The 27,401-nt window shown below is 42.7% G+C and overlaps 1 protein-coding gene across 2 annotated transcripts in view; it reads right to left on the bottom strand.

Moving 5' to 3' along the window:
* gabrb2b (gamma-aminobutyric acid type A receptor subunit beta2b) overlaps positions 1 to 27,401 on the bottom strand; it is a gene marked incomplete at both ends in the record, with an annotated part of 306,515 nt that overhangs the window by 150,994 nt on the left and 128,120 nt on the right. For both annotated transcript variants that reach the window (XM_083640938.1, XM_083640939.1), the window contains one exon: positions 23,223 to 23,443. In XM_083640938.1, coding sequence (XP_083497064.1) covers positions 23,223 to 23,443 — 221 coding nt within the window. The remainder of the gene's footprint in view (positions 1 to 23,222; positions 23,444 to 27,401) is intronic.

Here is a 27,401-nt window from a genome sequence, read left to right as displayed (position 1 = left end):
GGCAGCAAATCACTTTCTGACACAACACCGGCCAGTAGGCTATACAGTAACCATTGATAGTATACAGTAACCTCTCTCCCTGCAATTGCACCATGCAACAATAGCTTAACCTGAGTGGACAAGTCTGGTATAGGCTATTGAAATAGGCTAGAATTAAAATCTCACACATCTACCCTATTAAAGAAACAAATATTATTTAGATGTGTAGGGCTATGTTATATATGAACAAAACATCTAATTACAGTAAGCGCACACTTTGGGACATCACTGCATAATTGCATGGCGGCCCTCTCTCTCTTCCCTCTCTCATCCCCCCCTCTCTCTCTCTCTCGCTCTCTCTCTCCCCCTCTCTCTTTTCTCTCTCTCTCTCTCTCTGTTTCTCTGCTTGCACTCAGCAAGAAAGAAGCTGGTGTTTGATGGCGGTGACGCTGTGGCTTTTAATGGGAGTGATCTCACCTTATGAATCCTCATGGGCATAAACACGCCTATGGACGTTTGCACCGAGATGCGCGGAGATGACGTGAAGTGCAGCGGGCCGACACGCCCACAATTAGGACTTTGCGCGGCGCTATTCCAGCGCTAAACTGTATCCACAGTTAGATGTTGGGTCTGACCACGTGAGACTAATATTACACTGACTCTGGATCACAACTTGTGCTCTGTATGAGAAATGTTCAAACCCCTTATTCCAAGTGAATACGGCTTTTTCAATCACATATTAGATTCAACAGGACTGATGCTGTCCATTTTCCATTTTACCTCAAATGCCCCGACATACAGTACAGTATGCCAGATGCATCTTTGAGTTATTTTTCAGTATAGGCTACAGTAATCTGACCTTCAAAGTAGTATTTAAATTTACTTTGAGTATTCAATCAAGAAACAACATACATACCCATAAACCCTCCTCAACGACTCATTGATAGTACTATTTGATGCCCTGTTTTCTGTGCTCAGCAATCTGATTCATAATGCCTCACGACTTTACAAAAACAAGCAAGCTACATAAAACACACATTATATTATGTCAAAGGATGGACAGTTCAATAGTGCCCTTGATTGTAATACCTATACTGCATTTGTCACTGGTATATTAACACGTTCACTGCCATTGGCGAGTTGACTCGTCAAAAAAAAATCCAACGGTGGACTGCCATTGACGAGTCAAGTCGTCAAAAAAAAAAAAAAAAAAATTTGACGTCTCCTATAAAAATATGGGAGCCACCGAACGTGTACAACCCATTCCACCGACCCACTAAGTGGCGACAGTGCTCTCCCAGACTAGAAAAAGCCGAGCCAAAACTGCAGGGGAACGCGCGAGGAAACCATTCTAATACTGTAAAATGGATTGGCGAAAACGCTTTCGCTTTCGCGCTGAGAGCTGGCGGTGGGGGATTGCAAATTTGCATAATAGATTATGGGTGCAACACACTTTGAAACTCACAACCGAAACGAACGAGCCCCATGCAGACTCGCCCAAAGAGCGGCCGCCAGCAGCCAGGCAGAGCCTTGCTTGTACCGCTGCAGCCACGGAGGGAGGAGAACACACACGGAGGGAGGAGTTTGAAGGAGAGGGGGGTTTCCTGCTGCTATGGAGGAAATTACTGTTCAAAACTATTGTTTAGATGTCTGACGTCTTACGCCAAAAATAAATGGTTAAAGTGACTGTTCTATCGAATTTCACAAAAAGCCATTTATCTCAGCTTAAATTTTCAGACGCTGAAACCATGCTGTATTCTACTGCTAATGCCTACATAACTACTAACTCTACAAACTAACTCTTTTAGACAGAGAAAGCACACATTCTATTAGTTCTTTTGAGATATTTTGTGTTCACAAAATCTTAGCAGAAAAGAATCCTCGGCTCTTGAAAGATGAGCCAGAATCCTCAAAAAAAAAAACTTGGCAGAAGCTACCTACAGTATTGAAAAAACGGCTGGCAGTGAATGTGTTAACTAATAAATTTTTTCTCAAACAAGAAAGGAGCACATTCCTAAGAAAAGTTTCTTCTTGTCAGGAACATTTGGCATTTGCCAGAACACTTCTTATTCAGTCTGAAGGCAATACAGTACGTTCAAAGAACATAGCCAACTTGGGACAAGGAAAAAAGTAAATGTTGGGTTCATTTTGGAACATGGGGCCCTATTCTCCCACAGGCCTTCGGCGCTAAAACGGGCCTTAAACGCAAAAAAACGTGCCTTGCACCTGCTTCGGGAAGATATCAATATGGCTTTACGCTGCCAAATGCGCTTTAGGCCGAATGGGCGTGGCGCAGTCCCAGAATGGGCCAGAATGGGCGTGTCGGCCTTAAATCTCGGCGTACTGATATCTTCCCACCTGGCGTAAATTTAGCGCTTTGCGCTTTTGAAAACCAGGCATATTCAGTGTGCCAGTTGCAAGGAGCGCTCTTCTGCCTCTCCCCTGTCACCCTTCTCTGTCTCTCTCTGAAACCAGGCCTATTCAGTGCGCCAGTGCTCTTCTGCCTCTTCTCTGTCACCCTTGTTTATGTTTATGTTTATGTTTATTTGCACATTAAAGGAAAACAGAAACAAAATAAAAAATGTTTACAACATTGGAGAAAAAAACATGTGCAGGTGAGATAGAAACCCACTACGGGTTTATATAAAGATCTCACCTCAAGAGAAAAACATAATAATACAAGTTACTCAATTAACATTGAACAAACATTACAATGCAATGATAACTCAGATTAGTGAAATAAAAAAATGAAAAATAAAAAAATAGGAGTAAAAAGAGAAATAAAAATGAGAATGAGGTTTAGACCACCCTTCTCCCTCTCTCTCTGACTCCCTTGCTTAGACAGGCACAACACACTTCCCATATAGGAAAAATAAGTTGTAAGTTGCCTGGCATGTCCCAGCATGCATTGTGCTTCTCCATTTCGCTACTAAATAGCAACCAAATGAGGCGAAATAGATATAAAAGGTCGATCTAAATTAATGTGTAATGGTAACACAACCTGCAATTGTACACATTTCAATATTGGACCAAATGAAACATCGAAATGAATACACCACCCTATGTGAAACATATCCTCCTGGGCCTATATATATATGTCCTCCTGGGCCTATATATATCTCTTGTGGATTTAACGTGATTTAGATAAGTGACAGCGGAACGCGCTGCGGAACGCGCTTCTACTGTCATGTGCTATACTGTGATGCCCGCTCCAATAACTTGGCCCTACTTCACATTTAGTTTTACAATAAAAACACATTTATGCAATGACTTTACATAATGTAGGGTATATTTATGTGCATCATTCTACCTGCAGCAGGGGAGAGAAGACAATATCTTTCTGGACAAACTTTCACCAATATAAAATTAATCTCATCATATAGGGATAGGCTATATTTTTCTAGCTGATGCCTTTAGAACATTCTTTTCACTTTGATCTTGCTATAGTGTAGCGTATTTACATGCTTGCAGTATTTGAACTGCAGTTAGATTGGTTTGAGAAGCATAATAATATGGAATAATAGCCTATATATGGAGACAGACAGACTGGATGAAGGGAGGGGGGGGGGGGGGGCAGAGCGCTTGGCTTTTGTCTGGTTTTGCTGGATCACTGGAATTGGAGCTTAAAAGGCAAGCGTGCAATTTGTTTATTGCACTTATCCAATGAGCATGACGGTGCATAATTTTACGCTTAAAAGGCGTGGTTGTAATGCTTTAGGCTGCGTGTAGCGCCAAGACCAAGATATCAAGTGCGCTGGTCCACGCCCACTGCGCCAGGCGCTCGGCGTAGAAACTAGGCCGATGCAACGATAGGGGCCATGGTGAATACTCGGGCATAATTGGACACTTTGCCATATTCGGGGAACAGTTATGTTCCCTTTTGCAATAATACATGATTTAAGGCCTGAGGGGCCAATTACCATGCCTTTGTTTGGCAGAGAAGTCCTCAACTAGTTAGAAGTGTTTGTAAGAGACACTTATTCGAGATATTGGACAGTATAATACAATGGGCTGCTGACAACTCAAGGCCTTGGCGTTTATTCCATGAAAAGGAAAATGCAAGTGATAGTAAGAAAGAAAGAAAGAAAGAAAGAAAGAAAGAAAGAAAGAAAGAAAGAAAGAAAGAAAGAAAGAAGGGAAATTAGTCCAGGAAAGTGGAATCTAAAGGGGGGCAAGATGTGTTTCCCTCTCGACCCCTCTTTTTTCCATTTTCTTGTCTTTCCCTTCCATTTGCCTGTTTGCTGCTATTCAGAATCAGGAGCAGAAACAAGACTTCCACAGCTAACTTTCATCTACCCTTGGCAGAGATGTTGTTTCCGCAGTTGTTTTGGGCAGGGGCGGACTGGCCATCGGGAGTACCGGGGGTTTCCCGGTGGTTTGCTTGACAATTGACCTATCGCTAAGTCCCGCCCCGAACGCAGACGAGCAAATCACAGCGCGTGCAGCTCCACAATACACTCGGACAAACTGAGCATAGAGCTCCATAGAGAAGCATAGAAAAGCAGAAGAAATCAGGATTCTCCTCTGGTTTTATGGTGTTTCATACAGTTATGAGTTGAAAAAAATTGTCAAGCGATGTGCATGGGGGTAAATGCAACATTACGAGGTATCCTGGGAGGCCAGGCAGTGGATAATAATAAATTAGTAAACGTAGATCCACTCACATCCACAATGCTACTGTTAGGATGACGTCATCATTCCTACTTTGACGTCGTCATTCCGACTATGATGTTATCGATCACTGATGATGTCATGGTTCATAAGTGTCTTTCATGCCTTTCGCTAGTGATGTCATAGCACAGGTGATGTCATGTCTCTGATGATGTCACAAACGGTATGATGTCATAGCACAGGTGGTGTCATGCTCGGATCTATAAAGGCCTGTTCCGGCAGGTTCTGGCCAGTGATTCATAATCTAAACTAGGATCATACCACCTGCAACCGTTCCCAAAACCTCGAACAGTGCAGCCCCAGCTTTCAAGCTACCAAGTTCCACAACACCCCAGCTTCTCCAGACCTACCAAGTTTCCCGTGGTCACCAACTACCCGCGATTAGATCCACACTTCTCACCCCGATCAGCGTAGAATTATTCACAAATGTGGCCATTGGCGAACTGCAGTAAACAAATCACACTCTGAGCTCCCCCCTCCCTCTCTGCCCGCTTCCATCCCCATCTGTCCATTATGCTCCTTAAACAAATCTCACTGCAGTTTAAATACAGCAAGCATGTAAATACGCTACACTATAGCAAGATCAAAGTGAGAAGAATGTTCTAAACGCATCGGCTAGAAAAACATAGCCTATCCCTATGTCATGATGAGATTAGATTGGTGAAAGTTTGGACAGAATCATTGCATCGTTTTCTCTCGCTGCCTTTTTCTTCTCCCCCTCTGCACGGCAGACAGGTATGAGGTAGGATGATGCAACAGCCTCTGAATGACAGGGGCTCAAAACTACAGTATAACAACTTTTTTCATCAGTCATTGTGCCTGCCTAGTGCCTACATATAAATTAGTGTGGCCTTTCTTCCAAAATAGTGATGTTCTGTCATTCTGTGGTGTAGCCTACATTTCAGATCTGATGCTTGCAGTGCACTATAGGGGCAGAAATTGACGCGTGAGAGAGAGGGAGTGAGAGAGAGAGGGGGGAGAGAGAGTGCGATAGCGGCAGAAAGAGTGACTGAATAAGGCCGTGGGTGCATCCTCGGGGCGGGGCACTGAATAAGGCCTGGTTTTGAAAAGCGCTAACCGCAAAATTAATGCCAGTTGGGAAGATAGCGTTAGGCTGGTATTTAAGGCCAAAACGCCCATTCTGGCACTGCGCCACGCCTCTTCAGCGTAAAGCGCATTTCGGGGCCTAAGAACATGATGCTATCTTCCCGAGTCAGGGGTAGGCAGGCGCAAAGCGTGTTTTTTTTGCGTTTAACGCCAGTTTAGCGCCTAAGGCCAGGGGGAAGATAGAGCCCTATATGTCCGGCCCAATAGACCAATTTGGAGTGGAAGTCAGAGTCTTACATCGCTGCAGTTGCACATGCAGCGTGGTTGCAGAAAATCTGAGGAAACAGTTGAAGCCAAAATTAGAGAGATCCCCGGAATAAAGGAAAAAGACGACTTGTGCCATATAGACGGTGGAATTTCCCACTAATATGACGATGTCTGGCACTGCAACTTTGGTGATGTAGTTAGATCCTAGACCCATCCTGACAGTGAGTAGGGGTCAGGAAACCTCACCCGATTGAAAAAGTTAGCTTATTTGTGTAAGATAACCTGTCTGTTGCTGGCAAAGCGTTAAAATATGTGGAGAAGGCATCCGGACCATCCATATTTTTATGACAGCTGAACCGCTAGCTGTCACTTACTGCAACCCGTCCGGCTCCGCCCACAAAATATGTAATCCCTGTTTACAAAGATAAAAGAGGTCTATTCACCAGCGCTACTCCCGAGTTTATTATTATTATTATTAGTAGTAGTAGTAGTATTATTCTTTTTCACACATAGGCTACTGTAACAGACACTACAAAAATATGACAGCACAACGATCATTATACAAACAAAACAAAATATAGAAAAACAAGACAACAACTAGAAATAAAGTGACCAACAACATACAAAAAGCAAATGGAAATACAACAATGAAACACAGCTCAGTCTGTTATAGACAAAGTTCCATGACAACAAAATCCAAACAGAGAGAGAGAGACAGAGAGAAAAACACACAGTAAACTGGAGTTGAATGCTGTGTGATCGACCCGCGAAACACTGGCTACTGGCCTGCTGGGGGAGGAGCGGGGGGCCATTATGATTTTTTTAAAGATTATTTTTGAGGCATTTTGCCTTTATTGATAGGGAAAATCAAAAAGTTGCAACAAGATAGCTCAGCAGGCCAATATAAACAGTGAATAGAAAAAGGGAGCTTCTTGATGCTTATAAATAATTGAATTAATAAAGAAGTAATGTACAGGTATACTTAAATAGTTAATACACAATACATCTTCAGGAAAGGACAAGGGCACAAGAGACGCAACGCGTTTTAACCTCTGGTCTTCGTCAGGCTGTAGGTAGAAAAGTTGGAAGCCGCACCTGTATAAAAGCAATACGTGGCACAAGGTGAGCTGACATGGCGTGCGGAAGTGTTACTGTGACGTATGAACTACGTCAAAAACAGAAATGTAAACATAGAGAGAAACAATCAGACATAGAAATAGCACACTATGAAATATGTGACACATGTATCTCTGACCATCTACCTGTTGATTTTACTGCCACCGTCCCTTGCTCCATGGCTCCCTCTAGTGCTCCCACATGCTGCCTGCATACAATTAACCCCCTAACAATTAACAATTAATAATTAACAATTAACAATTAACAATTAACAATTAGGGGGTTAATTAACAATTAACCCCCTAACGACACCAAGTCGTAAGTGCTCTTTTAAATTTATCGGGCAAAAAATTGGAACATGTTGCCCCTCCACTTAAAGTGTACAAGCAGCCAAGGTGTTTTCAAGAAGAAGGTCAAATTGTGGCTTCTTGAACAAGTCCATGGTCCTGTACCAAGAAGCAAGATTAGTGGTTTAGCGAGGTAACTTCAGGTTTAACCCTGGTTTGGCCGTGCTACAAAGCTAGTTAACTTCTTACCGACATATATTTCCATAGCAACTTATGCTTCACACTTAACCTGGTCCGCAGCAGGTTAAGTTGCAAGGATACGATTAGACCTTAAATACACCGCCCACGAACCAATCGAATCAGCAGTTTGGAAAAATGGCCAACCCCTTTCTGGACGAGTTTCCCATCGAGGAAGGAGCACAAATTGTAATGTTGAATTAATCAAGGACTAAAGCCTTGCACTTGTTGCAGGCTACATTTTAATTAAGAAAGAAGTAGGGCGTGCACATCCGCTTGAAGGAGGTCAGGTGCAGGACAAAAGGCAAATAAACTTAAAAAAAAAAAATAGAGTCCGCACACTGAAAATTGTCAGCTCCCAGGTCAGTTTATTTTAACGTTTCGACCCAACGGTCTTCATCAGAAATGGAGGAGGAAGTAGGAGGAGTACTCTTATACATACCGGGACTCAACACCGATTGGTGGAGAGACAACTAGACAGGTGAAAACATTTGTGTCAATCAATGTTCATACAGAATAATACATAGATGCCGGTATACATTTGCATGTAAGTAAAAGTACAGAGTGTACTACTACTAACACTACTACTAACAACTGACATTATATAAATGCAAACCCAAAGAAAATGAAACATTATATAAATCTATTCAGTGTAAGCAGTGTAGGTAGTGTGTTGGGTCACATAGAAAACCAAAACATCTTTAATAGTTATAAAATGAGACCAGTATTCTAGATACTGGCCTCAAGGAGCCATGAGGTGTGCAAAACACTAATAGTCATGACAACACAGTATAACCACCAACAAGCACTAGGTAGAATTACATAGAGAAAAAAAGAGAGACCCACAGTCTCTAGACCATGGTCAGGACACTGAGATCAGGGACACCAAAAGAGAATCGACAGTGTGTAGAGGAGATCAAAAGGTAGCAAAAATTATCTTAATAAAGTTAAAATGAATTTAAGAAAAGGGGTCAATAAGAGGGAGAAAGGTCCCAGATTAACTGTACCAACTGAGTATGTTGATAAGACCGTACTTAAAGACTATAAAGGTGATATACTTACGTTACATACACAGAAATATACATATAAGGAAGCAAAAAACGGACAGCTATAGGAATGCCCTAATGTCAAATGACTCATTCAGCCCCCTGTTGACCGTGTCTAAAGTTGAGATCTAAAATGCCTCCCTCCTGAGAAGAAGGGAGTTGATATCGCCACCTCTAGGCGGAACCTTGACATGTTCAATACCAATATATTTCAAGGAGGAGATACAATGTTGTGCTTGAAAAAAATGTACAGATACAGGGTTTTTTGAAATCCTGCGTTCTAATATCACTCCTATGCTCAGAGATTCTGGTCTTCAGAGGTCTCAATCTCAATGATTTGCCGATATAGGCCAAGCCACAAATACATTTAATCATATAGATGATATTAGAAGTCGAGCAACTAATGATACCTTTAATTTTAAAACGTTTACCAGTGATAGGGTGGTTGAAGGTATGACATTTGTAAGTAAAATTACATTGAGCACATCTACCACATTTGTAGTTACCATCAGGGATCTCGGTCAAAAAATGGGAAGGTGCCGGCTGTCGCAGGTGTGAAAACCCCAATGACATGCTTCATACTGCTGTTGGCTAGGGTAGGTAACTGGTGATTTGTGTCTTGTTTATTAGTTTGTTAGCCTGTTAGCTTGTTTTATTCTGGATTGGGCTTCTAAATGTGTTTTTCCTCGGATTTTGGCACAAGGGATAGTAACATCTTGTCCTGTGTATTAATTAATACTAAAGCTAGCTTAGGCTAGTGACTGTTGTGAATAGTGCAGCTGACAACTAGGGAAAGACCTAGTGACAGCATGGAAAGACAGCTGACAGGAGGGATTAGACCCCACCGGGGCTGCAATGGGTTAGCTGCTTATTGTGGCAGTAGCCAAGGCAAATAGGCCATTGGTTACACCCAAACTTGCTACGAAACAGAATTATGTAAAAACACCCCTAGAGTCTGCGAGAGTGGGGGCGGAAGATGACTCACCTATGGTTGACACGGTTATTGACTTTGGAATGGACTTGACTATGAGTAGGGAAAACATGTCAGTGGAAGCCACTAGTTCAGATGTAGATGGAAAGAAGCATCAGGTTTGCTTGTGTGGCTGGCAGAAGGTAACAACTTTAAAGGGCCTTAGGAATCCATCAAGGCAGGAAGAGGTGCTTGGTAGAGGGAACACAGGGACCCCGCATTGATAATTATTTCTTAACACATTCACTGCCAGCCATTTTTCAATACTGTAGTTAGCTTCTGCCAAGGTTTTTTTTTTAGGATTCTGGCTCATCTTTCAAGAGCCGAGGATTCGTTTCTGTTAGGATTTTGTGAACACACAATATCTCAAAAGAACTAATAGAATGTGTGCTTTCTCTGTCTAAAAGAGTTAGTTTGTAGAGTTAGTAGTTATGTAAGCATTAGCAGTTGAATACAGCATGGTTTCAGCGTCAGAAAATTTATTCTGAGATAAACGGCTTTTTGTGAAATTCGATAGAACAGTCACTTTAACCATTCATTTTTGGCATCAGTAAGACGTCAGACATCTAAACAATAGTTTTGAACAGTAATTTCCTCCATAACAGCAGGAAACCCCTCTCTGCTTCAAACTCCTCCCTCCGTGGGCGTTCTCCTCCGCCCTCCTTGGCTCTGCAGCGGGTCTGTCACAAACGAGTTGCTGCTGCCTGGCTGCTGCCTGGCAGTCTGGATGGGGCTCGCTGGATGGGGCTCGCTCGTTTCTTGGCATTTCGGTTGAGAGCTCTGATGAAGCTCTTGCGATTCTGCGCTTATTTATGCTGCGTGTTTCAAAGTGTGCACCCAGTCTATTCTTGGAACCCCCCACCGTTGCCACCGCTGTGCGTCAGTGCGAAAGCGAAAGCGTTTTCGCCATCCATTTTACAGTATGAGAACGGCTTCCTCGCGCTTTTCCCTGCAGTTTTGGCTCGCCTCTTCCTACTCTGGAGAGACATGTCGCCACTCAGTGGGTCGGTAAAATAGATTATACACATTCAATACCTCCAATATTTGTATAAAAGACGTAAAAGGGTTGGATCCACGTCCCACCGTCAAAAAAAAAATAAAAAATTTAAGCCGAGATATCTCGTCTTTGGCAGTCAACCGTTGGATTCTGTAAGCCGAGATATCTCGTCAATGGCAGTGAACGTGTTAAGAAGTTTATCAAGTCAGTCGGGTGAAGTCCAGCGACAGGAAGTAACCCACAGCTCGCAGGACATCGGCACCCCTGATGTTGAGGCAGGTCCTAGCACAGAGGAAAGCAGAGAGGCCAGCCAGCCAAAGAGGGAGATGATTAGTGGTCAGAAGCCTAGAGTTAAGTGGCCAGGTGCAGCGGAAAGTAGGAAGTGGGAAGTTATCAATAGTGATTTGGTTAGGATGTTAGAGAGTAAGTTGGAGAAAATGGGAGATCGTATTTATGATTATGGTAAGGAAAGGTTTGGCATCTTTGAGAAAAGGAAGAAACTAGAGGGTAAGGTAGTTAAATCTAGGCGCCAACAAGAGATAGATAGACTTATCCAGGAGAGAAGACAGCTTAAGAGGCAGTGGAGGAAAGCTACAGAGGTTGAGAAGGAAGGCATTGCTTGCTTGCAGTCAGATGTGAGGGAGCGGTTGGCAGTTTTAAGAAGAGCAGAGAGCATTAGGAAAAATAGGAAAAAGAAAGAGAGAGCTAGAATAGCATTCTATAAGGACCCATTTAGATTTGTGAAGTCATTGTTTAGTAAGGAGAAGAATGGTAGCCTTATGGTACCTAAGCAGAAGCTTGAGGAATATTTGGAGGAGGTTCACAAAGATAGGGAAAGGTTTGAGAGATGACAGTCCCAGCTGATATTCCACCTATTGGTGAAATAGAGAGCCAGTGTGATGATAGCCCACCAAGGTGGAAAGAAGTTCAATAAGTAGTGAGACGTGCAAGGGCCTCTTCAGCCCCGGGTCCTAATGGAGTCCCCTACCGGCTGTATAAGAGTGCTCCAGATGTGTTGCAGTTTCTATGGAAGCTTATAAAGGTAGTCTGGAAGAAGCAGGAAGGTGTGGCGCAGAGCAGGGGGAATCTTCATTCCTAAAGAAAGGGACTCGTTAGAGATAAGTCAGTTTAGACCTATCCGTCTATACTTAATGTTGAAGTGAAGGTTTTCTTTAGTGTTGTGGCACAGAGGCTGTCTAGTTACCTAGAAAAAAATAGGCTAATAGATACTTCGGTGCAAAAGGCTGGAATTCCCGGCTTCTCCGGGTGCTTAGAGCACACCAGCATGATCTGGCACCAAATCCAGTCAGCTAGGCGTGAGAAGAGAGACCTGCATGTAGTATTCTTGGACCTGGCTAATGCTTTCGGGTCAGTGCCGCATAGTCTGTTATGGGAGGCCTTTGATTTCTTTAGAGTGCCAGGTAGTATAAAGAGCTTAGTTAAAGCCTACTTCTTAGATATTCAACTCTGCTTTACCACAGCAGAGTACACTACAGCTTGGCAGCAGCTGGAGATAGGCATTATGGCAGGGTGTACAATTTCCCCATTAGCTTTTACCATGGCAATGGAGATCATTATTAGGGCTTCAATATGGGTAGTGGGTGGAGAAAGGCTGCAGGGAGGGCTGCGGCTTCCTCCAATTAGGGCATACATGGATGACATGACGACTATGACGTCAACCGCTCCATGTACTAGCAGATTGTTGGATAAGTTAAATAGTAATCTGCAGTGGGCTAGAATGAAAGTGAAGCCAAGTAAGTCCAGGAGTATTTCAATCATTAAAGGGAGGGTAGTAGGTAAGAAGTTTGTTATAAATGATGAGGTGGTGCCTACAGTGTTAGAGAAACCAGTCAAGAGTCTGGGAAGATGGTATGATGCAAGTCTTAGTGATAAGGGACAGTTTGAGGAGGTGAGGCAGGAAATGGTTCAAGGTATTTCAAGTATAGACAAGTCAGGGCTCCCAGGAAAGTTAAAGCTGTGGTGCTTGCAGTTTGGATTGTTGCGTATGAGGTTCCCCTTTCAAAGGTAGACAAGCTAGAAAGGATGATTAACTCATTCATTAGAAAATGGCTCGGAGTCCCACGCTGCCTAAGCAGTGTAGCCTTATATGGGAAAGGCATATTGGAATTGTCATTATCGAGCCTGACAGAGGAGTTCAAGTGTGCTAAGATTAGACTGGAAATGACTCTGACTCAGTCAAAGGATCCAGTGGTTAGGAGGGTAGCACCCACACTTAAAACAGGGAGGAAGTGGAACCCAAAGGAGGCAGTACAGCAAGCACAGTCAGCTCTTAAACACAGGGATATCATAGGTCAGGTGCAGCATGGGTGTGGAGGCTTAGGGTTGTGCATAGGGAAACCTGTGTGGAACAAGGCATCAGTAATAGAAAAGAGGAAGATGGTAGTTGAAGAAGTACATAGGCAAGAGGAGGCAGTAAGATGTACTAAGGCAGTGTCGCAGGCAAAGTAAGGACAGTGGGTGAACTGAGAGAGTGTAGAGAAGAGAAAGTTGAAGTGGAGAGAGTTGTGGATCATGGAGGCCAGCAGAATTAGATTTATTCTAGGGGCTACTTATGATGTGCTGCCATCTCCCCAGAACTTAAATCAGTGGTTGGGCGAGGATGGTGCCTGCCCGTTGTGTTCTAGTGTATGTACACTGAGGCATATTCTGTCAGGGTGTAAGGTCAGTCTCTCCCAGGGGCGATACACCTGGCGTCACAACCAGGTGTTGAAATGTTTGGCAGCTGCAGTTAAGGAAAAGCGGCTAGAAGTAAATTCTCTAGTTGCTAGCTAAGAGACTAGACAGATCAAATTTGTATGTGAGGGAGAAAAGATTCGACCAATTAAGGTCAGGCAAGGTCAGGCAAGAAAGCTAGGTATGCTGAAATGGCAGCAGAGGCAGAGCAGCGAGGTTGGAGGGTTCGAGTGCAACCTGTAGAGGTGGGCTGCCATGGTTTTGTGGCAAAGTCTGTTATTGCCCTACTAACTGAGTTGGGCATTCGGGGACGGAGCCTGAAATGTGCGGTTAGCAACATGTCTCAGGCAGCAGAACGAGCAAGTGAATGGCTGTGGCTAAGGAGGAAACATGCTAGCTGGGGAGCTCGCTAAGGTAAGATTGATTGTTTGTTGTTGGTCATGATTGACGGTCCGCATCAACAGGGCTGAATCATTGACAGTGGTGGTGTAGTTAGGGATTGTTTGTTGTTGGTCATGATTGATGGTCCGCATCAACAGGGCTGAATCATTGACAGTGGTGGTGTAGTTAGGAATGTCATACCGAACCGACCTGGATAGCTAGGCTTAGATAGTGAGGTAATATGCAGTTGTGCGGTGGTAGCATCCAGGACGCTGGATTACACCGTTAAGCCTTTTTTTTTTTTTTTTTTTTTTTTTTTTTATATTTTTTCCCGATTTTTTATCCCATTTTATCCCCCATTAGTGCTCATTTGATTTCTCAATCCTGGTTGCTACTCCATCCTCTGCCGATCTGGGGAGAGCCGAGACTGGCTCCATGCTTCCTCCGAGACATGGGCAGTTAGCCAGCCGCTTCTTTTCACCTGACAGAGGAAGCTTCACCGGTAGGACATAGCACGTGGGAGGTTCACGCTATTCCAACCAGTTCCCCTCCCTCTAAACAGGCGCCCTTAACGATCAGAGGAGGAACCACATTAGCAACCAGGATATTGCATGTTTTTGTGAAGGGGGTTCCTATATGAAGGAAACCCCCGGGAGGCACGGGGAGAACATGCAAACTCCACACAGAAAGGCCCTTTTGCCGACCCCACCCGTTACACCGTTAAGCCTTCTTGAGGTGTCGTGGGCCTAACTTAACGAAACATCGGTGAAGGAAGGTGCCCACTTGAAAACCCCAATGACATGCTTCATACTGCTGTTGGCTAGGGTAGGTAACTGGTGATTTGTGTCTTGTTTATTAGTTTGTTAGCCTGTTAGCTTGTTTTATTCTGGATTGGGCTTCTAAATGTGTTTTTCCTCGGATTTTGGCACAAGGGATAGTAACATCTTGTCCTGTGTATTAATTAATATATATATATATATATATTTGTTTTCTTTTTCTTTTCTTTTTACAGATTATGAAAGTGCAGAATATAAACTTTTAAATAAACTGATGTTGCCCTGGAAGTTGTTGAAGAAACAGAAACAGGCTGGCCCTCCAATTATAGTATTGCAAGAGTTATGACATCAGTATTTGATTCATGACATCACTGATGATGTCACAATGTAAGTTGAGCAACCGTGCGCCGCACCACGCCACGGACCCTCCAATTATAGTAGTATAGATTTCTGGCAGTACGCCCAGCGACAATCACCTGCCAGGATGGCCAAGACGTACTTGGGTGGTATTAGTAAGGTGAGAATTCACGGGGTTGTAACACAACCCCAACGATTTCTAACCCTTTAATTTGCCTCTTTTCTCAACCTCTCTCTCTCTCTCTCTCTCTCTCTCTCTCTCTCTCTCTCTCTCTGTTTAATCTCACTTCCCCACAGCAGTGCCAAGGTGCTGCCATGATGGCCATTAAGTTGTTGTGGTTTTCAATAACTTTTATATAGAGTTTGGGCAGCAGAGGCCTATTTGCAAAATGAACTGGTATCACGAGGTGTAAAAAGTGCACTGTCATCACAATAACTTTCAGAGGTTGCAATCGATCGATTAATTTACAAAGTCGGTGCAGTATGGCCTGTTTGTTTTTGGCAAAGTGGAAACAGGTGGAACAGATGTCATGTTAACATTAAATGCTGTAACAGTCTCAGATTAGGGTCATATTCAGAACATCAAATGAGGTGGGAGAAATATTCAACTCCATGTTAAAAAGCAGTGGCTAATAATGTTGACAGCTTCAAGAAACTCATCCATCACAGTGAGTTTGAGAAGAGTGTAAGAATAAGAACCATCTGCTCTAAAAGTGTTATTTGCTAGGATGGATGACTAAGATGGATGACTATTTCAACCATCTGACAAGATTGCATTCTCAAGTCTTTAGCCCTAACAATGTGCTTGGGTAAATTAGCTTGCTTTATCCCACATGGAAAGAATCTATATGAACATATATGCAACTATATGCAACCTATATGCAACCTATATGCAGCATATATGAGCATATAGGCCATATATATGCCGCATATAGGTTGCATATAGGCCAGATTTAGGTGCATATATGCGCATATAGGCCACATTTATGCCGCATATAGGTTGCATATAGGCCAGATTCAGGTGCATATAAGTGCATATACCGGGCATATAGGTCTCCTATAGCTTCTTTATATCCACATATAGGTCCTATATGTGCACATACAGGGCATATATGTCTCCTATATAGCTTCTTTATATACACATAAAGGCCCTATATGTTCATAATACAGGTCATATAGGTCTCACTTCTTTATATCCACATATAGGCCATATATGTACACAATACAAGGTATATGCCTCCTATATAGGTCATTTACAAATCTGTTTGTATACACTGTGTCATAATCCATATATACCCAGCGAGCACAAAACGTTTTTTCAACGTTGATTTTTAGTTTAAATCTGGGGGATATTGGGTTTGAACGTCTAAGACCTAATTTCACCCTCTTTTCAACCGGCTAAAATGCGGTTACAACGTAAACGTGTAAAAAAACACAATTTTGTTCATCATATTGTTAAAACATTTGTTGTAGTTTGGAATAGAGACAATATTGATAGTGTGTGAATTGGCATTTTATTGTCTTTTATTGTGTAACTGAGAGTCGAAATCTGGTCTATACGAAAACTACATTTCAACGCATTTTATGTCACATGAAATATCATAAATATGGGACTATATAGGCTATGTGGTGCCAGCAAAAAGCTTCCAGGACACAACTATGGTTAATAGTTTAGCGCAATACTATAAAATAATGAATTCAGTTCCTGCAGCAACGCGCATGCGCAAGTACTTACTTGCTAGCTATACTAACCGTGACTGACTAGACTAGACCAAAGCAAGTCTGCACCGGTCTGCACCAAGTGCGGAACGAGGTGCTCTGGGCACGCTATGTTATTGTAACAGACTGTATACGAGGCTCTGTGTAGGCCTACCTCCTGAGTCTCTGGTGTTAAATGAAGTTAACCTCTGAAGCCGTACAGCCTACAGACTATAGATGCACACACACACACAACATAATTTTAGTCTGTTACATAATATGACTCGTACGCATCACATAAAATAACTTGTCCTCCCGATCGCTGACAATTGTGTAGTCTACGTTGTGTGCGAGAGAGTATATAATGTGCCCGGCTCTCTGGTTAGTATAAGAAAATGTATAGCTCAGCACGTAGAGCGCAGTGGCGCTGCTAAATTTTTAATTTAAGATCCTACATATAGGTACATATATGTACATATAGGTTTCCCATATATGGTGCATACATAAAATTGGCCGATTTCCTATATTATATGTACATATAGGTACATATATGTACCTATACATACATATAGGTACATATATGTACATATAATATAGGAAATCGGCCAATTTTATGTATGCACCATATATGGGAAAACTATATGTGGCCCTATATTAAAACATATAGGGTACATATAGATTCTTTCCATGTGGGATAATTTGGGGGTGATGTAAGTCATGCAGAGGCGGAGACTTGATAGTATAGCATTTAGTTAGTGATTTGCACATGTCCTGGGAATGAGGACACAAGTAGGTCACGTCATCATCAACAGGATTGTTTCGGTTCAGGGCTGATGCTGCACCTCACATCAGTGGCTTTCTTCATCCCGTTCTAATGAGCTAATTACTGACCAATTTGGGAACCAGGAGTCTATTTCGGCACATAAATCGACTCTGGGACAGCCGCATCCTTTTTTTGAGACTTCCCGTACAGCGCGGATCTTCCACCCGGGACTACCACTTCCAAGCAGCGGTGCCTTTTAAAAACATACATTGCGTCACTTTTATTTTGAATGCTAAACGTCAAAATTCTTATTCATGTTTTAGTTTAGTTTAGTTTAGTTTATTTGTTTGACAATTCAAATTAAAAGGACACTTCCATGGTTGCAACACCAGAATACATGCACAATTAAAAGAACATCAAGGATAACACAAAAAAGTTACAGAACTTATTTCCATTGTGGTCCTTGTTGTAGTAAGGTAGGTGTGTGTGTTTGTGTCAGCGCGCGTGCGCGTGTGTGCGCGTGCGTGTGTGCGTGCGTGCGCGTGTGCGTGCGTGCGTGGAGACAGCAAAACAAAACATTGGTCGTAATCACATGTAAAAACACAAAAGCATACAGAAAACATTCACAACAACAATAATCATTCAGACACTATTATGTTAAAACTAGTTCATTAAATGGGTTACAAACAACCCTGCCTACAAGCCTGTCTTTAGAGAGGTACGTTATCTAAAAGCCATTGTTTCAGTTTTGCCTTAAACGTGACTAAGTTGGTGGTCTGTTTAATACTGTTGGGAACCTTATTCCAATCCTGGGCACCCGAGTATCTAAAATAACTTTTGTGCCTGTGAGCCTCTCTGACCTGTGGGAAAAAGTTTGATAAATAATTTGGGGCTTTACCATTTACAATTTTATGTACCTGACAGAGTTTGAGCTGTGTCACTCTGGACTCCACAGGGAGCCAGTTTAGCTGCATGAACTGGTTCCTCCCTATGTGTTCACGGGGCCCGAGACCAAGGACCACTCTCATCAGCTTGTTTTGAGAGACCTGGAGCTTTGTCTTCCACAGCTTGGGAAGACTACAGTACCAGGCTGTGCTCGCATAATCAAAGTGGCACTGAATTAGGCTGGATGGCACAAGTTTGCGACTTTCTCTGTCCAGGAACTCTGACTTTCTGGCCAGGAACTTAGTTCTAGCATTCACTTTCCCTACCACTTTCAGGGCCATACCTGCACCCCCTACATTGGCATCAAGTGTACAGCCCAAATAGTTAACACTTTGAGTGCCACGGCCCTTGGGCAAAAGGTGCTGTACTGTGCCACATAGGCCGCAATGCATTTTAATATAGCCATATAATTTTTTGTGTTCCTCTTATATGGACAACCAATAGCCTCAATGAAACTTTGAACCCTTCTGTTTCATTTAAAAAAAACTGTGTTTATAAACCGTTCCATTTTGGAAATACACCCCTCTGAAAAAGAGTGTTTTCGACCGAAAAGAGCATGCTGAAATTAGTTTCTGAGATAATCACATCTTTATGTTAGAAAGGCGACAGAATGAATTCTGCTTTGAGTTGAACAAACATCGAGCCTGCTGCTGCCTGCGTGTGTGTGTACTGTCAATGGTTGTATGCTGTTAGTGCCCTGCGTGCCCCACCCCCCTCCTCCTCCTTTTCTGTAAAATAGGTTAGACACATTCAATAGCTCCCATATTGTAAGAGGCGATGTAAGATGCTTAGATCGACATTCCCCCGTCAAAATATGAATTTGGAGTTATTGACGCCATTTGGCGTCGCTGGCAGTCTACGGTAAATTTCTCTTGACGCCATATGGCGTCGCTGGCACTCAATGTGTTAACAGACGTTTTAACAGTGATGTCTTTATCATTCAAACTTATTTTAAAATCCTTGGCTTGGTTTAATCTTGGTTTGGAGCCAAATAAAATTGATTCTGTTTTCCCAAGGTGTAAGGAGAGTTTATTGTCGGCCAGCCATGCACTGATGTGAGCATTCGGGATCGGAACTCTTATATTCGCCGGTACAACAACAGAGTGGCACTGCACGGAGGCGGAAGTCCCGGGCGGAAGATTCACGCTGTACAGAAAGCCTAAAACAAAAGTGCGGCTGTCCCAGTCTATTTACGTGCCGAAATAGACTCTGGGTTCCCAGATTGATTGCTGACTAGATGCAACACAGCAATGCTTGTTGACTCAATGCGATGTTGGTGAAAGTTACATTTTCTTTTTCTAGGTTTTCTTGCTTTTGAAAAATAAAAATAAAACACACCTACAAAACAAGAACAGGAGTTTGGCAGCCTACAGTCTGTGGGAGATATTATAGTGTATTACTTTAGTTTATTTGCACATGCAAACAATGACACATGTAATCCTGTCTACTGAATAGCGTTACTTTAATGAAAAGGACATCTTTACTTCCTTGATTTGATGCATTTCCTGTTGAAACAGGATGTTAAGGTGGGACATAATGATTCCCCCCCCCGATTTCCCCCCAATTGTACTTTGCCAATTTACCCCCCTGCTGCCCCAGTCGCTGCTCCACCCTCTGCCGATCAGGGGAGAGCCGAGACACTACACTACACTACACTACGCAGACGTCAGGGTGGGACATAATGAATTGAGGGGTCATTCAAAAGTCAATGGAAATTGAGTCAGGGAGAGAAAGGCAGTTTTACTGTATTTAATGAGAGTGGTGCAGAGGGGTTGGAAGTAGGGATGCACCGATCGATCGGCACGTGACCGGAAATGGCCGATTTTCAGCTGATCGGCCTCCACCGGTGACCGGCGCCGGTCAGTCCACATAGGCGATTATGTGCGCCGGTCGGCTTTCCCCTTTTTTTGTTTGGTCAATTACCTGCAGCTGCACGATGCACGCGTTCATGTGACGTGCGCGCACCCCAAGCAGCCAAAAGGAAACACACGCCAGCATGTCCTCCTCATTGTGGAAATTAGGGATGCTCCGATCCGCGTTTTTCGCCTCCGATATCGATACCGATATGTGGGGGGCCAGTATCGGCCGATACCGAGTACCGATCCGATACCAGTGCTTGACATTAACGGCTGTCCAGTTGCCCTTGGCAACCATAAAAAAAAATGGCCTGTGGTTGCCTCAGTGGCAACCACATTTTAAACAATAGGGACAGCAAACAGCAAAATATGCACCCCAAAATAAACATGTTTCTTATATTCCTAAAACCCTAAATCAATATTAATAAATCACACACAGACTCTCTCTCTCATCTCCCCCATGCAGCCCTGCAGTCGCTAGGCATCAGCTTTTGGTTGCCGAAACTGTAATATGGTTGCCATTCTTAGTCACCTTATATTTAAGATACTATGCACTTAGTCAACTGGCATGGGTTGGTGGTACAATATGGAAATGATTCTTGTCAGAGAATCCTTTGTTGTTTGAGCTTTGATTATTTCCATGAACTGAGTTGAACATACATATATTACAGGATTTGAAATGAACATAAGCAAATAAATGGTCTTGAGTTTAATGTAAATCCAACAAATATGACAGTTATTTCTGTTATACAATAGCTAAGTACACTGTGTATTGATATAAGTAACTAACGTTACCTCTCTTGTTTAGCACATATTAACAGATTGTCTTAATAAGGGAGAGTAATAAACATTTCAACTGTGTCCATACACCAATAAACCAATACAGAATTAGGCTACTATTATTAGCGCACAATAATCAACATTAGCCTACATAATCCTACATTAGCCTGAACAGCACTGATAATAAGGTAAGGTAAATTCATCTGAAAAGTAGGCTACTTCAAACTTATTTTAAAATCCTTGGCTTGGTTTAATCTTGGTTTGGAGCCAAATAAAATTGATTCTGTTTTCCCAAGGTGTAAGGAGAGTTTATTGTCGGCCAGCCATGCACTGATGTGAGCATTCGGGATCGGAACTCTTATATTCGCCGGTACAACAACAGAGTGGCACTGCACGGAGGCGGAAGTCCCGGGCGGAAGATTCACGCTGTACAGAAAGCCTAAAACAAAAGTTGCTAGCACGTTGCTAGCGTATGACGTCACACGCTGCACACACATAGAATTAGAGTGAATAGAATGGCCCCTATGGATCGGTCTATGTATCGGGCCATTTGCCACCGATACCTGATCTAGAATTTTGTGCTATATCGGGGCCGATACCCGATACCAATATCGGATCGGCGCATCCCTAGTGGAAATTGTACAGTTTGTCACACATGCAAGTTGAAAATAAGCCGTGGAGGAGCAGGGTACGTTGCCGAGTCCCGCTCGGCTGGAGTCCACTCCAGTCTGAGCGGCTCGCATCACCTCACCGGCCCCTCTCTCTCCCCTGCCACAGCGCAATACAGCCGGCTTGGCGAAGTGAAGGTAGGCCTACTATCGAGCCCTATGTCCAGGTTACATTCCCCGACCAGCTGCAGTGCACATCACCGCTGCCTGCTGCAGATCAGCTGATGCTGCTATCTGTCAGTCACGTTGTAACGTGGATACAGGAGAGGACTATTTGTTTCGTATTGCGAATAGAATGACGAACATAATAATAAAATGCATCGGACCAGTGTGCCACATTTTCTGTGCGTGATGATTTTTTTTGGATGGCGGATAAAAAAAAAACGGACTCTGTGTAAACTCTGATATTCAAACTGAGTCAACTCAAACTCATTTCCTCATCTACTCAAGAACAGCCAAATCCACAACTACAAAAAAAACATTAAACCCCATAGAGGAAGAGATGCTTTCTAACAGATTTAGCCATAGGCTACTTTGCATCCAACACATTCTCACTCCGAGCACGTAGCATATTGACGCTTTGTCCCGTCCCTTGTGCGTCACTTGTTACTAACATGGTACCCTTGAGCGACCCATGAAACGAGGGGGGGGGGTTAGGTTTAGGCGTGGGGGGTGGGAGAGGTTAGGTTTAGGGTTAGGGTCTGGGGGAGGTTAGGTTTAGGCATGGGGGTGGGAGAGGTTAGGGTTAGGGTTAGGGTCTGGGGGAGGTTAGGTTTAGGCATGGGGGGTGGGAGAGGTTAGGTTTAGGGTTAGGGTCTGGGAGAGGTTAGCTCCTCCAGACCCTAATGGGGGAGCAGTTGACTAATGGGGGAGCAGTTAGGCTAATGGGGGAGCAGTTGCCATAAGCGTCAAAGATGACTTCCATGGGTTTAGATTGAGTTTAGTCGGAAAGCCCAAGTCGTTTCATGGGTCGCACAAGGGACGGGCCCCTGTTCTGTTGCAACTTTTTTATTTTGGAAAAGTAAATGCATGATAGCTGTGGGATATACTGGAAATAATTGTTTTATATTCATTGTATTTACACAAAAAAGAAAAGCTCTGTCCAGTAACCTGGAACACTTTTATTTTGAGATGTTTTTGAGTGAGATCGTCCTACCTCATGCAAATGAGAAGAAATGTGACATGAATCTTAATTTTCTATTAAAGCAAAGTAAAATTTTTTTATTATAATAATGTCAAAAAATAACCCGTCAATTATTGTTCTTAGAAAGAAAATCGGAATCGGACAAAATCGGTATCGGCAAGTCAGACTATTCAAAAATCGGAAATCGGAACCGGCCAAGAAAATGGCAATCGGTGCATCTCTAGTTGGAAGTTTTACGGCGTGACCACTAGGGGCAAAGGCGAGGGAGGGTCTGTCCATATGTCTGTCCGTATGTCGCCGTGAAAGAAAGAAAGAAGATGTCATACAGTTCTATGTCCTCACGAAAGAAAGAAAAATGGCAGATGACACTGAGCAATTGTGATGACATCGGTGATAATGTCATCAGTGAGTGATATCATCTGGCTTGTTAATTTATGCCTACTGGTGCACCAGTAAAGATGTGCTGTTTTCCAGCAAGAAAAAGCAATGGGAGTTCATTCCATGGGGATTTAACAAACGGTCCTGTCCAGATTAAAATCTCACCTTAGGCCGTACAGCACAGTGCCATCCGGGTGAAGTCGGATCATTCTATTTTTCACCGTGACGCCGTGGACAAAGGATTTCTTGTCATTGAGGAAGTAGGTGTCAGGCACCCAGAGCTGGTCAGCCACCCGGTTATCTAAGGTCAGGTTGAGGGGAATCTCTGAGTAGGACAGCCGCTTGTCTCGCCAGGCCTGCTGGAAGTACATAGTCAATGTGTAGTCCTGTAAGGGCACAGAGAGATAGAGGGAGGAAAGGAGGGGAGAGAGAAGAGAGAGAGATGGATGAAACAGGAAAGAGAGAGAGAGAGAGAGAGAGAGAGAGAGAGAGAGAGAGAGAGAGAGAGAGAGAGAGAGAGAGAGAGAGAGAGAAGCAGTGCGTTCAGAACCATTTTACACAGATGTAGATAGACTAGGCTTCAATATTGGATGAAGTTCACTTAAAATCAAACAGAGCAGCAGTAGCAGCTACAGGTCAAAGACTTGGAGTACAGAGCAACGCGGAATTCCAACTATTCATATAAACATGAGGTAAGTACGACGGGGTGAAACTGTGTGTGTGTGTGTGTGTGTGTGTGTGTCAGCCCCGCCGCCAGACCAGATATCCAGAGGGCCTTAAGCAGGGGGGCACTGATAAAATGTGTCCCCCCCAATAAATTGATGTAAAAAAATTGGAAAACAGAGCTTTACTGTGGAGCCAGCGCTCATAGAGGAGAGCAGAGCAAGGAACTAACCACTCTACACTAACACGGATATTGATGTAATGGATATATATACCACTCTCATAACATGAGTGTATCAGGGTGTCGAGTCATAGTCTATTTTTAATTTGTCTTTATTGAATGTTTCAAAACTGCATGTTTAACTAACAATAGGCTAATGATTATTTCCACCCACCACTCATTTAATTTGGTTAGTTACTTTCATGTCAAAAGTTTGGAGGCAAAAAAATTGTAGCATGCTGAGGAAAGTGGGCGGAGTTTCCCAGCATGCTCTGGGGTAGTGTGTTTCAACAATGTGTTTTGGAGATTAATTAAACCTTCCTGTTCTCTATATATGTGTTAGTTATCTGCAATGTTAAGTAATGACTAGTAGAGTTGTTTTGCATGCTAACTACATTGCTTTACAATGTTAAATGTTGACACCATAAGTGAGACGGGGGTAGTTTAATGGGTAACACTTTACTTGGATAGTCCGTCTACAGATAGTCTACAGAGTATTAGTAACGTTTCAACAGCTTATTAGTTGACATTCAACAATTGATCAATTCAACTTCATCTGTAGATGTTTAACAGATGATCTATAGAGTATATATGACAATTCATGAACATAGTCTACAGAGTATTAGTAACATTTCAACAGCGTATTAGTTGACATTCAACAATTCATCAATTCAGCTTCATCTGTAGATGTGTAACAGATGATATATAGAGTATTATGTCACACTTCATAGAGTAGGCTATATGTGACAATTCATGAACATAGTCTACAGAGTAGGCCTATTAGTAACGTTTCAACAGCTTATTAGTTGACAGTCAACAATTCATCAATTCAGCTTCATCTGTAGATGTTTAACAGATGATCTATAGAGTATTTTGTGACACTTCATGAACATAGTCTACAGAGTATTACTAACGTTTCAACAGCTTATTCGTTGAAATTCATCAATTCAGCTTCGTCTGTAGATGTTTAACAGATGATCTATAGAGTATATGTAACAATCCTGTTTCTTCTGTGTTGTAGATTCTTCTCCTCTGGGCATCGCCACCCCTTCCTCACCTGCCTGGACATCTGCTGTACTGCTTGTCTGACAGCCCGTCTGACTGCTCGGCCTGGATCACAAACACCGCATGGCTTCCAGCTCCCATCCATCTTATCATTTACATCCCCTTGACCACCATCGTTTTGCAAATAAACCTTTTTATCTCCACTCACCTCATGTCTGTGTCCCCCTTTGGGTCCAAGTTAGCGGTAAAAGTCTGTAGATGTCTGTACATTAGTTGAACTTGAATCACTCACTGAACAAACCATGAGTGAAGTACGAGTATTGCCTTGTCCATGTAGTGCATTCATAAACCCGTTGCTCTTAATTTCAACTACATCATGTAAACGTTACGTTGACCATCACTTGCATAACCACTAAACATCTGTACATTTTCATTTGGACTATCCAAGTAAAGTGAAAACTAGTTGACAGTCTAGAAATTCACCTACACTGTGCTGTGGTGTGGTGCGGCTTTCAGCCATTGTGGGAGTTCTGCTGGACGACCCGGTTCGTCCAAAGCAAAAAAGTATAGTGATGACCTGGGACTAGGCTAATCATTAGGATGTGTCCCCTCACTGTTTAAGCAGGTGTGTGAAATTAAGACTTAAGTGTTAGAATTAAGTGTAATAGCCTAAGGCATGTATTGCTGGCCTCATACCATTTTGTTTTGACTAAATCCATCCATCAGTCCATCTTTTTTAAGTTACAGTATGTGTGTGGAGAAATAAACTTTTTGTACAACTTTGTAACTCTGCGTCATCTGTACAGTTAACGTTTTCATAAATAGCATGGGTATAAATAGCCTGTAGACTGTCAACTAGTTTTCACTTTACTTGGATAGTCCAAATGAAAATCTACAGATGTTTAGTGGTTATGCAAGAATCAAGTTCCATATATATGTAGGTGAATTTCTAGACTGTCAACTAGTTTTCACTTTACTTGGATAGTCCAAATGAAAATGTACAGATGTTTAGTGGTTATGCAAGTGATGGTCAACGTAACGTTTACATGATGTACCGGTAGTTGAAATTCTGTGGTAAGAGCAACGGGTTTATGAATGCACTACATGGACAAGGCAATACTCGTACTCCACTCATGGTTTGTTCAGTGAGTGATTCAAGTTCAACTAATGTATTCTGAGAATATGTTCATGGACTGTTATTACTCTATAGAGTAATATAGTAATATAGAGTAAAAGGTTTATTTGCAAAACGATGGTGGTCAAGGGGATGTAAATGATAAGATGGATGGGAGCTGGAAGCCATGCGGTGTTTGTGATCCAGGCCGAGCAGTCAGACGGGCTGTCAGACAGCAGATGTCCAGGCAGGTGAGGAAGGTGTGGCGATGCCCAGAGGAGAAGAATCTACAACACAGAAGAAACAGGATTGTTACATATACTCTATAGATCATCTGTTAAACATCTACAGACGAAGCTGAATTGATGAATTTCAACGAATAAGCTGTTGAAACGTTACTAATACTCTGTAGACTATGTTCATGAAGTGTCACAAAATACTCTATAGATCATCTGTTAAACATCTACAGATGAAGCTGAATTGATGAATTGTTGACTGTCAACTAATAAGCTGTTGAAACGTTACTAATAGGCCTACTCTGTAGACTATGTTCATGAATTGTCACATATAGCCTACTCTATGAAGTGTGACATAATACTCTATAGATCATCTGTTACACATCTACAGATGAAGCTGAATTGATGAATTGTTGAATGTCAACTAATACGCTGTTGAAATGTTACTAATACTCTGTAGACTATGTTCATGAATTGTCATATATACTCTATAGATCATCTGTTAAACATCTACAGATGAAGTTGATTTGATGAATTGTTGAATGTCAACTAATAAGCTGTTGAAACGTTACTAATACTCTCTAGACTATCTGTAGACGGACTATCCAAGTAAAGTGTTACCGTTTAAGGACCCCCTCTGAGTTTCCGTGTTTGAGTGTGTGTGTTCTAAAGTGAATACAGACACAGGATTATTTACTTGAACTGAGATAATCTCTCTGCCTGAATTACTGCCACTGCTAAACACTTAGCTTGCTACAAAAGCATGCTGGGGGAAATGTGCGAATTCCCTCTCATAGAAGTGGGTGGGCACTGCCCCCTAGTGCCCCCTCGTGGCGCCGGGGCTGGTGTGTGTGTGTCAGTTGTGACGTGTTTTTTTTATCTCTTAAACTGTATGAGAGAGAGAGAAAGACATTGTAGAGACATTAGACTATACAGTACACACAGATACACCGAACAAACATCACTGCACATGTGTTATGTATCTACTGTATGCACACACCCCCCCCCCCCCCACACACACACACACACACACACACGTATGCATGCACGTACTGTCGTACTGTATGCACGCACGCACCCACATGCACACAGGTTCCTATTTTATT

This window comes from Poromitra crassiceps, assembly GCF_964638095.1.
Source record: "Poromitra crassiceps genome assembly, chromosome: 1".
Classification (NCBI taxonomy): domain Eukaryota; kingdom Metazoa; phylum Chordata; class Actinopteri; order Beryciformes; family Melamphaidae; genus Poromitra; species Poromitra crassiceps.
This window is presented reverse-complemented; position numbering and strand designations above follow the sequence as displayed.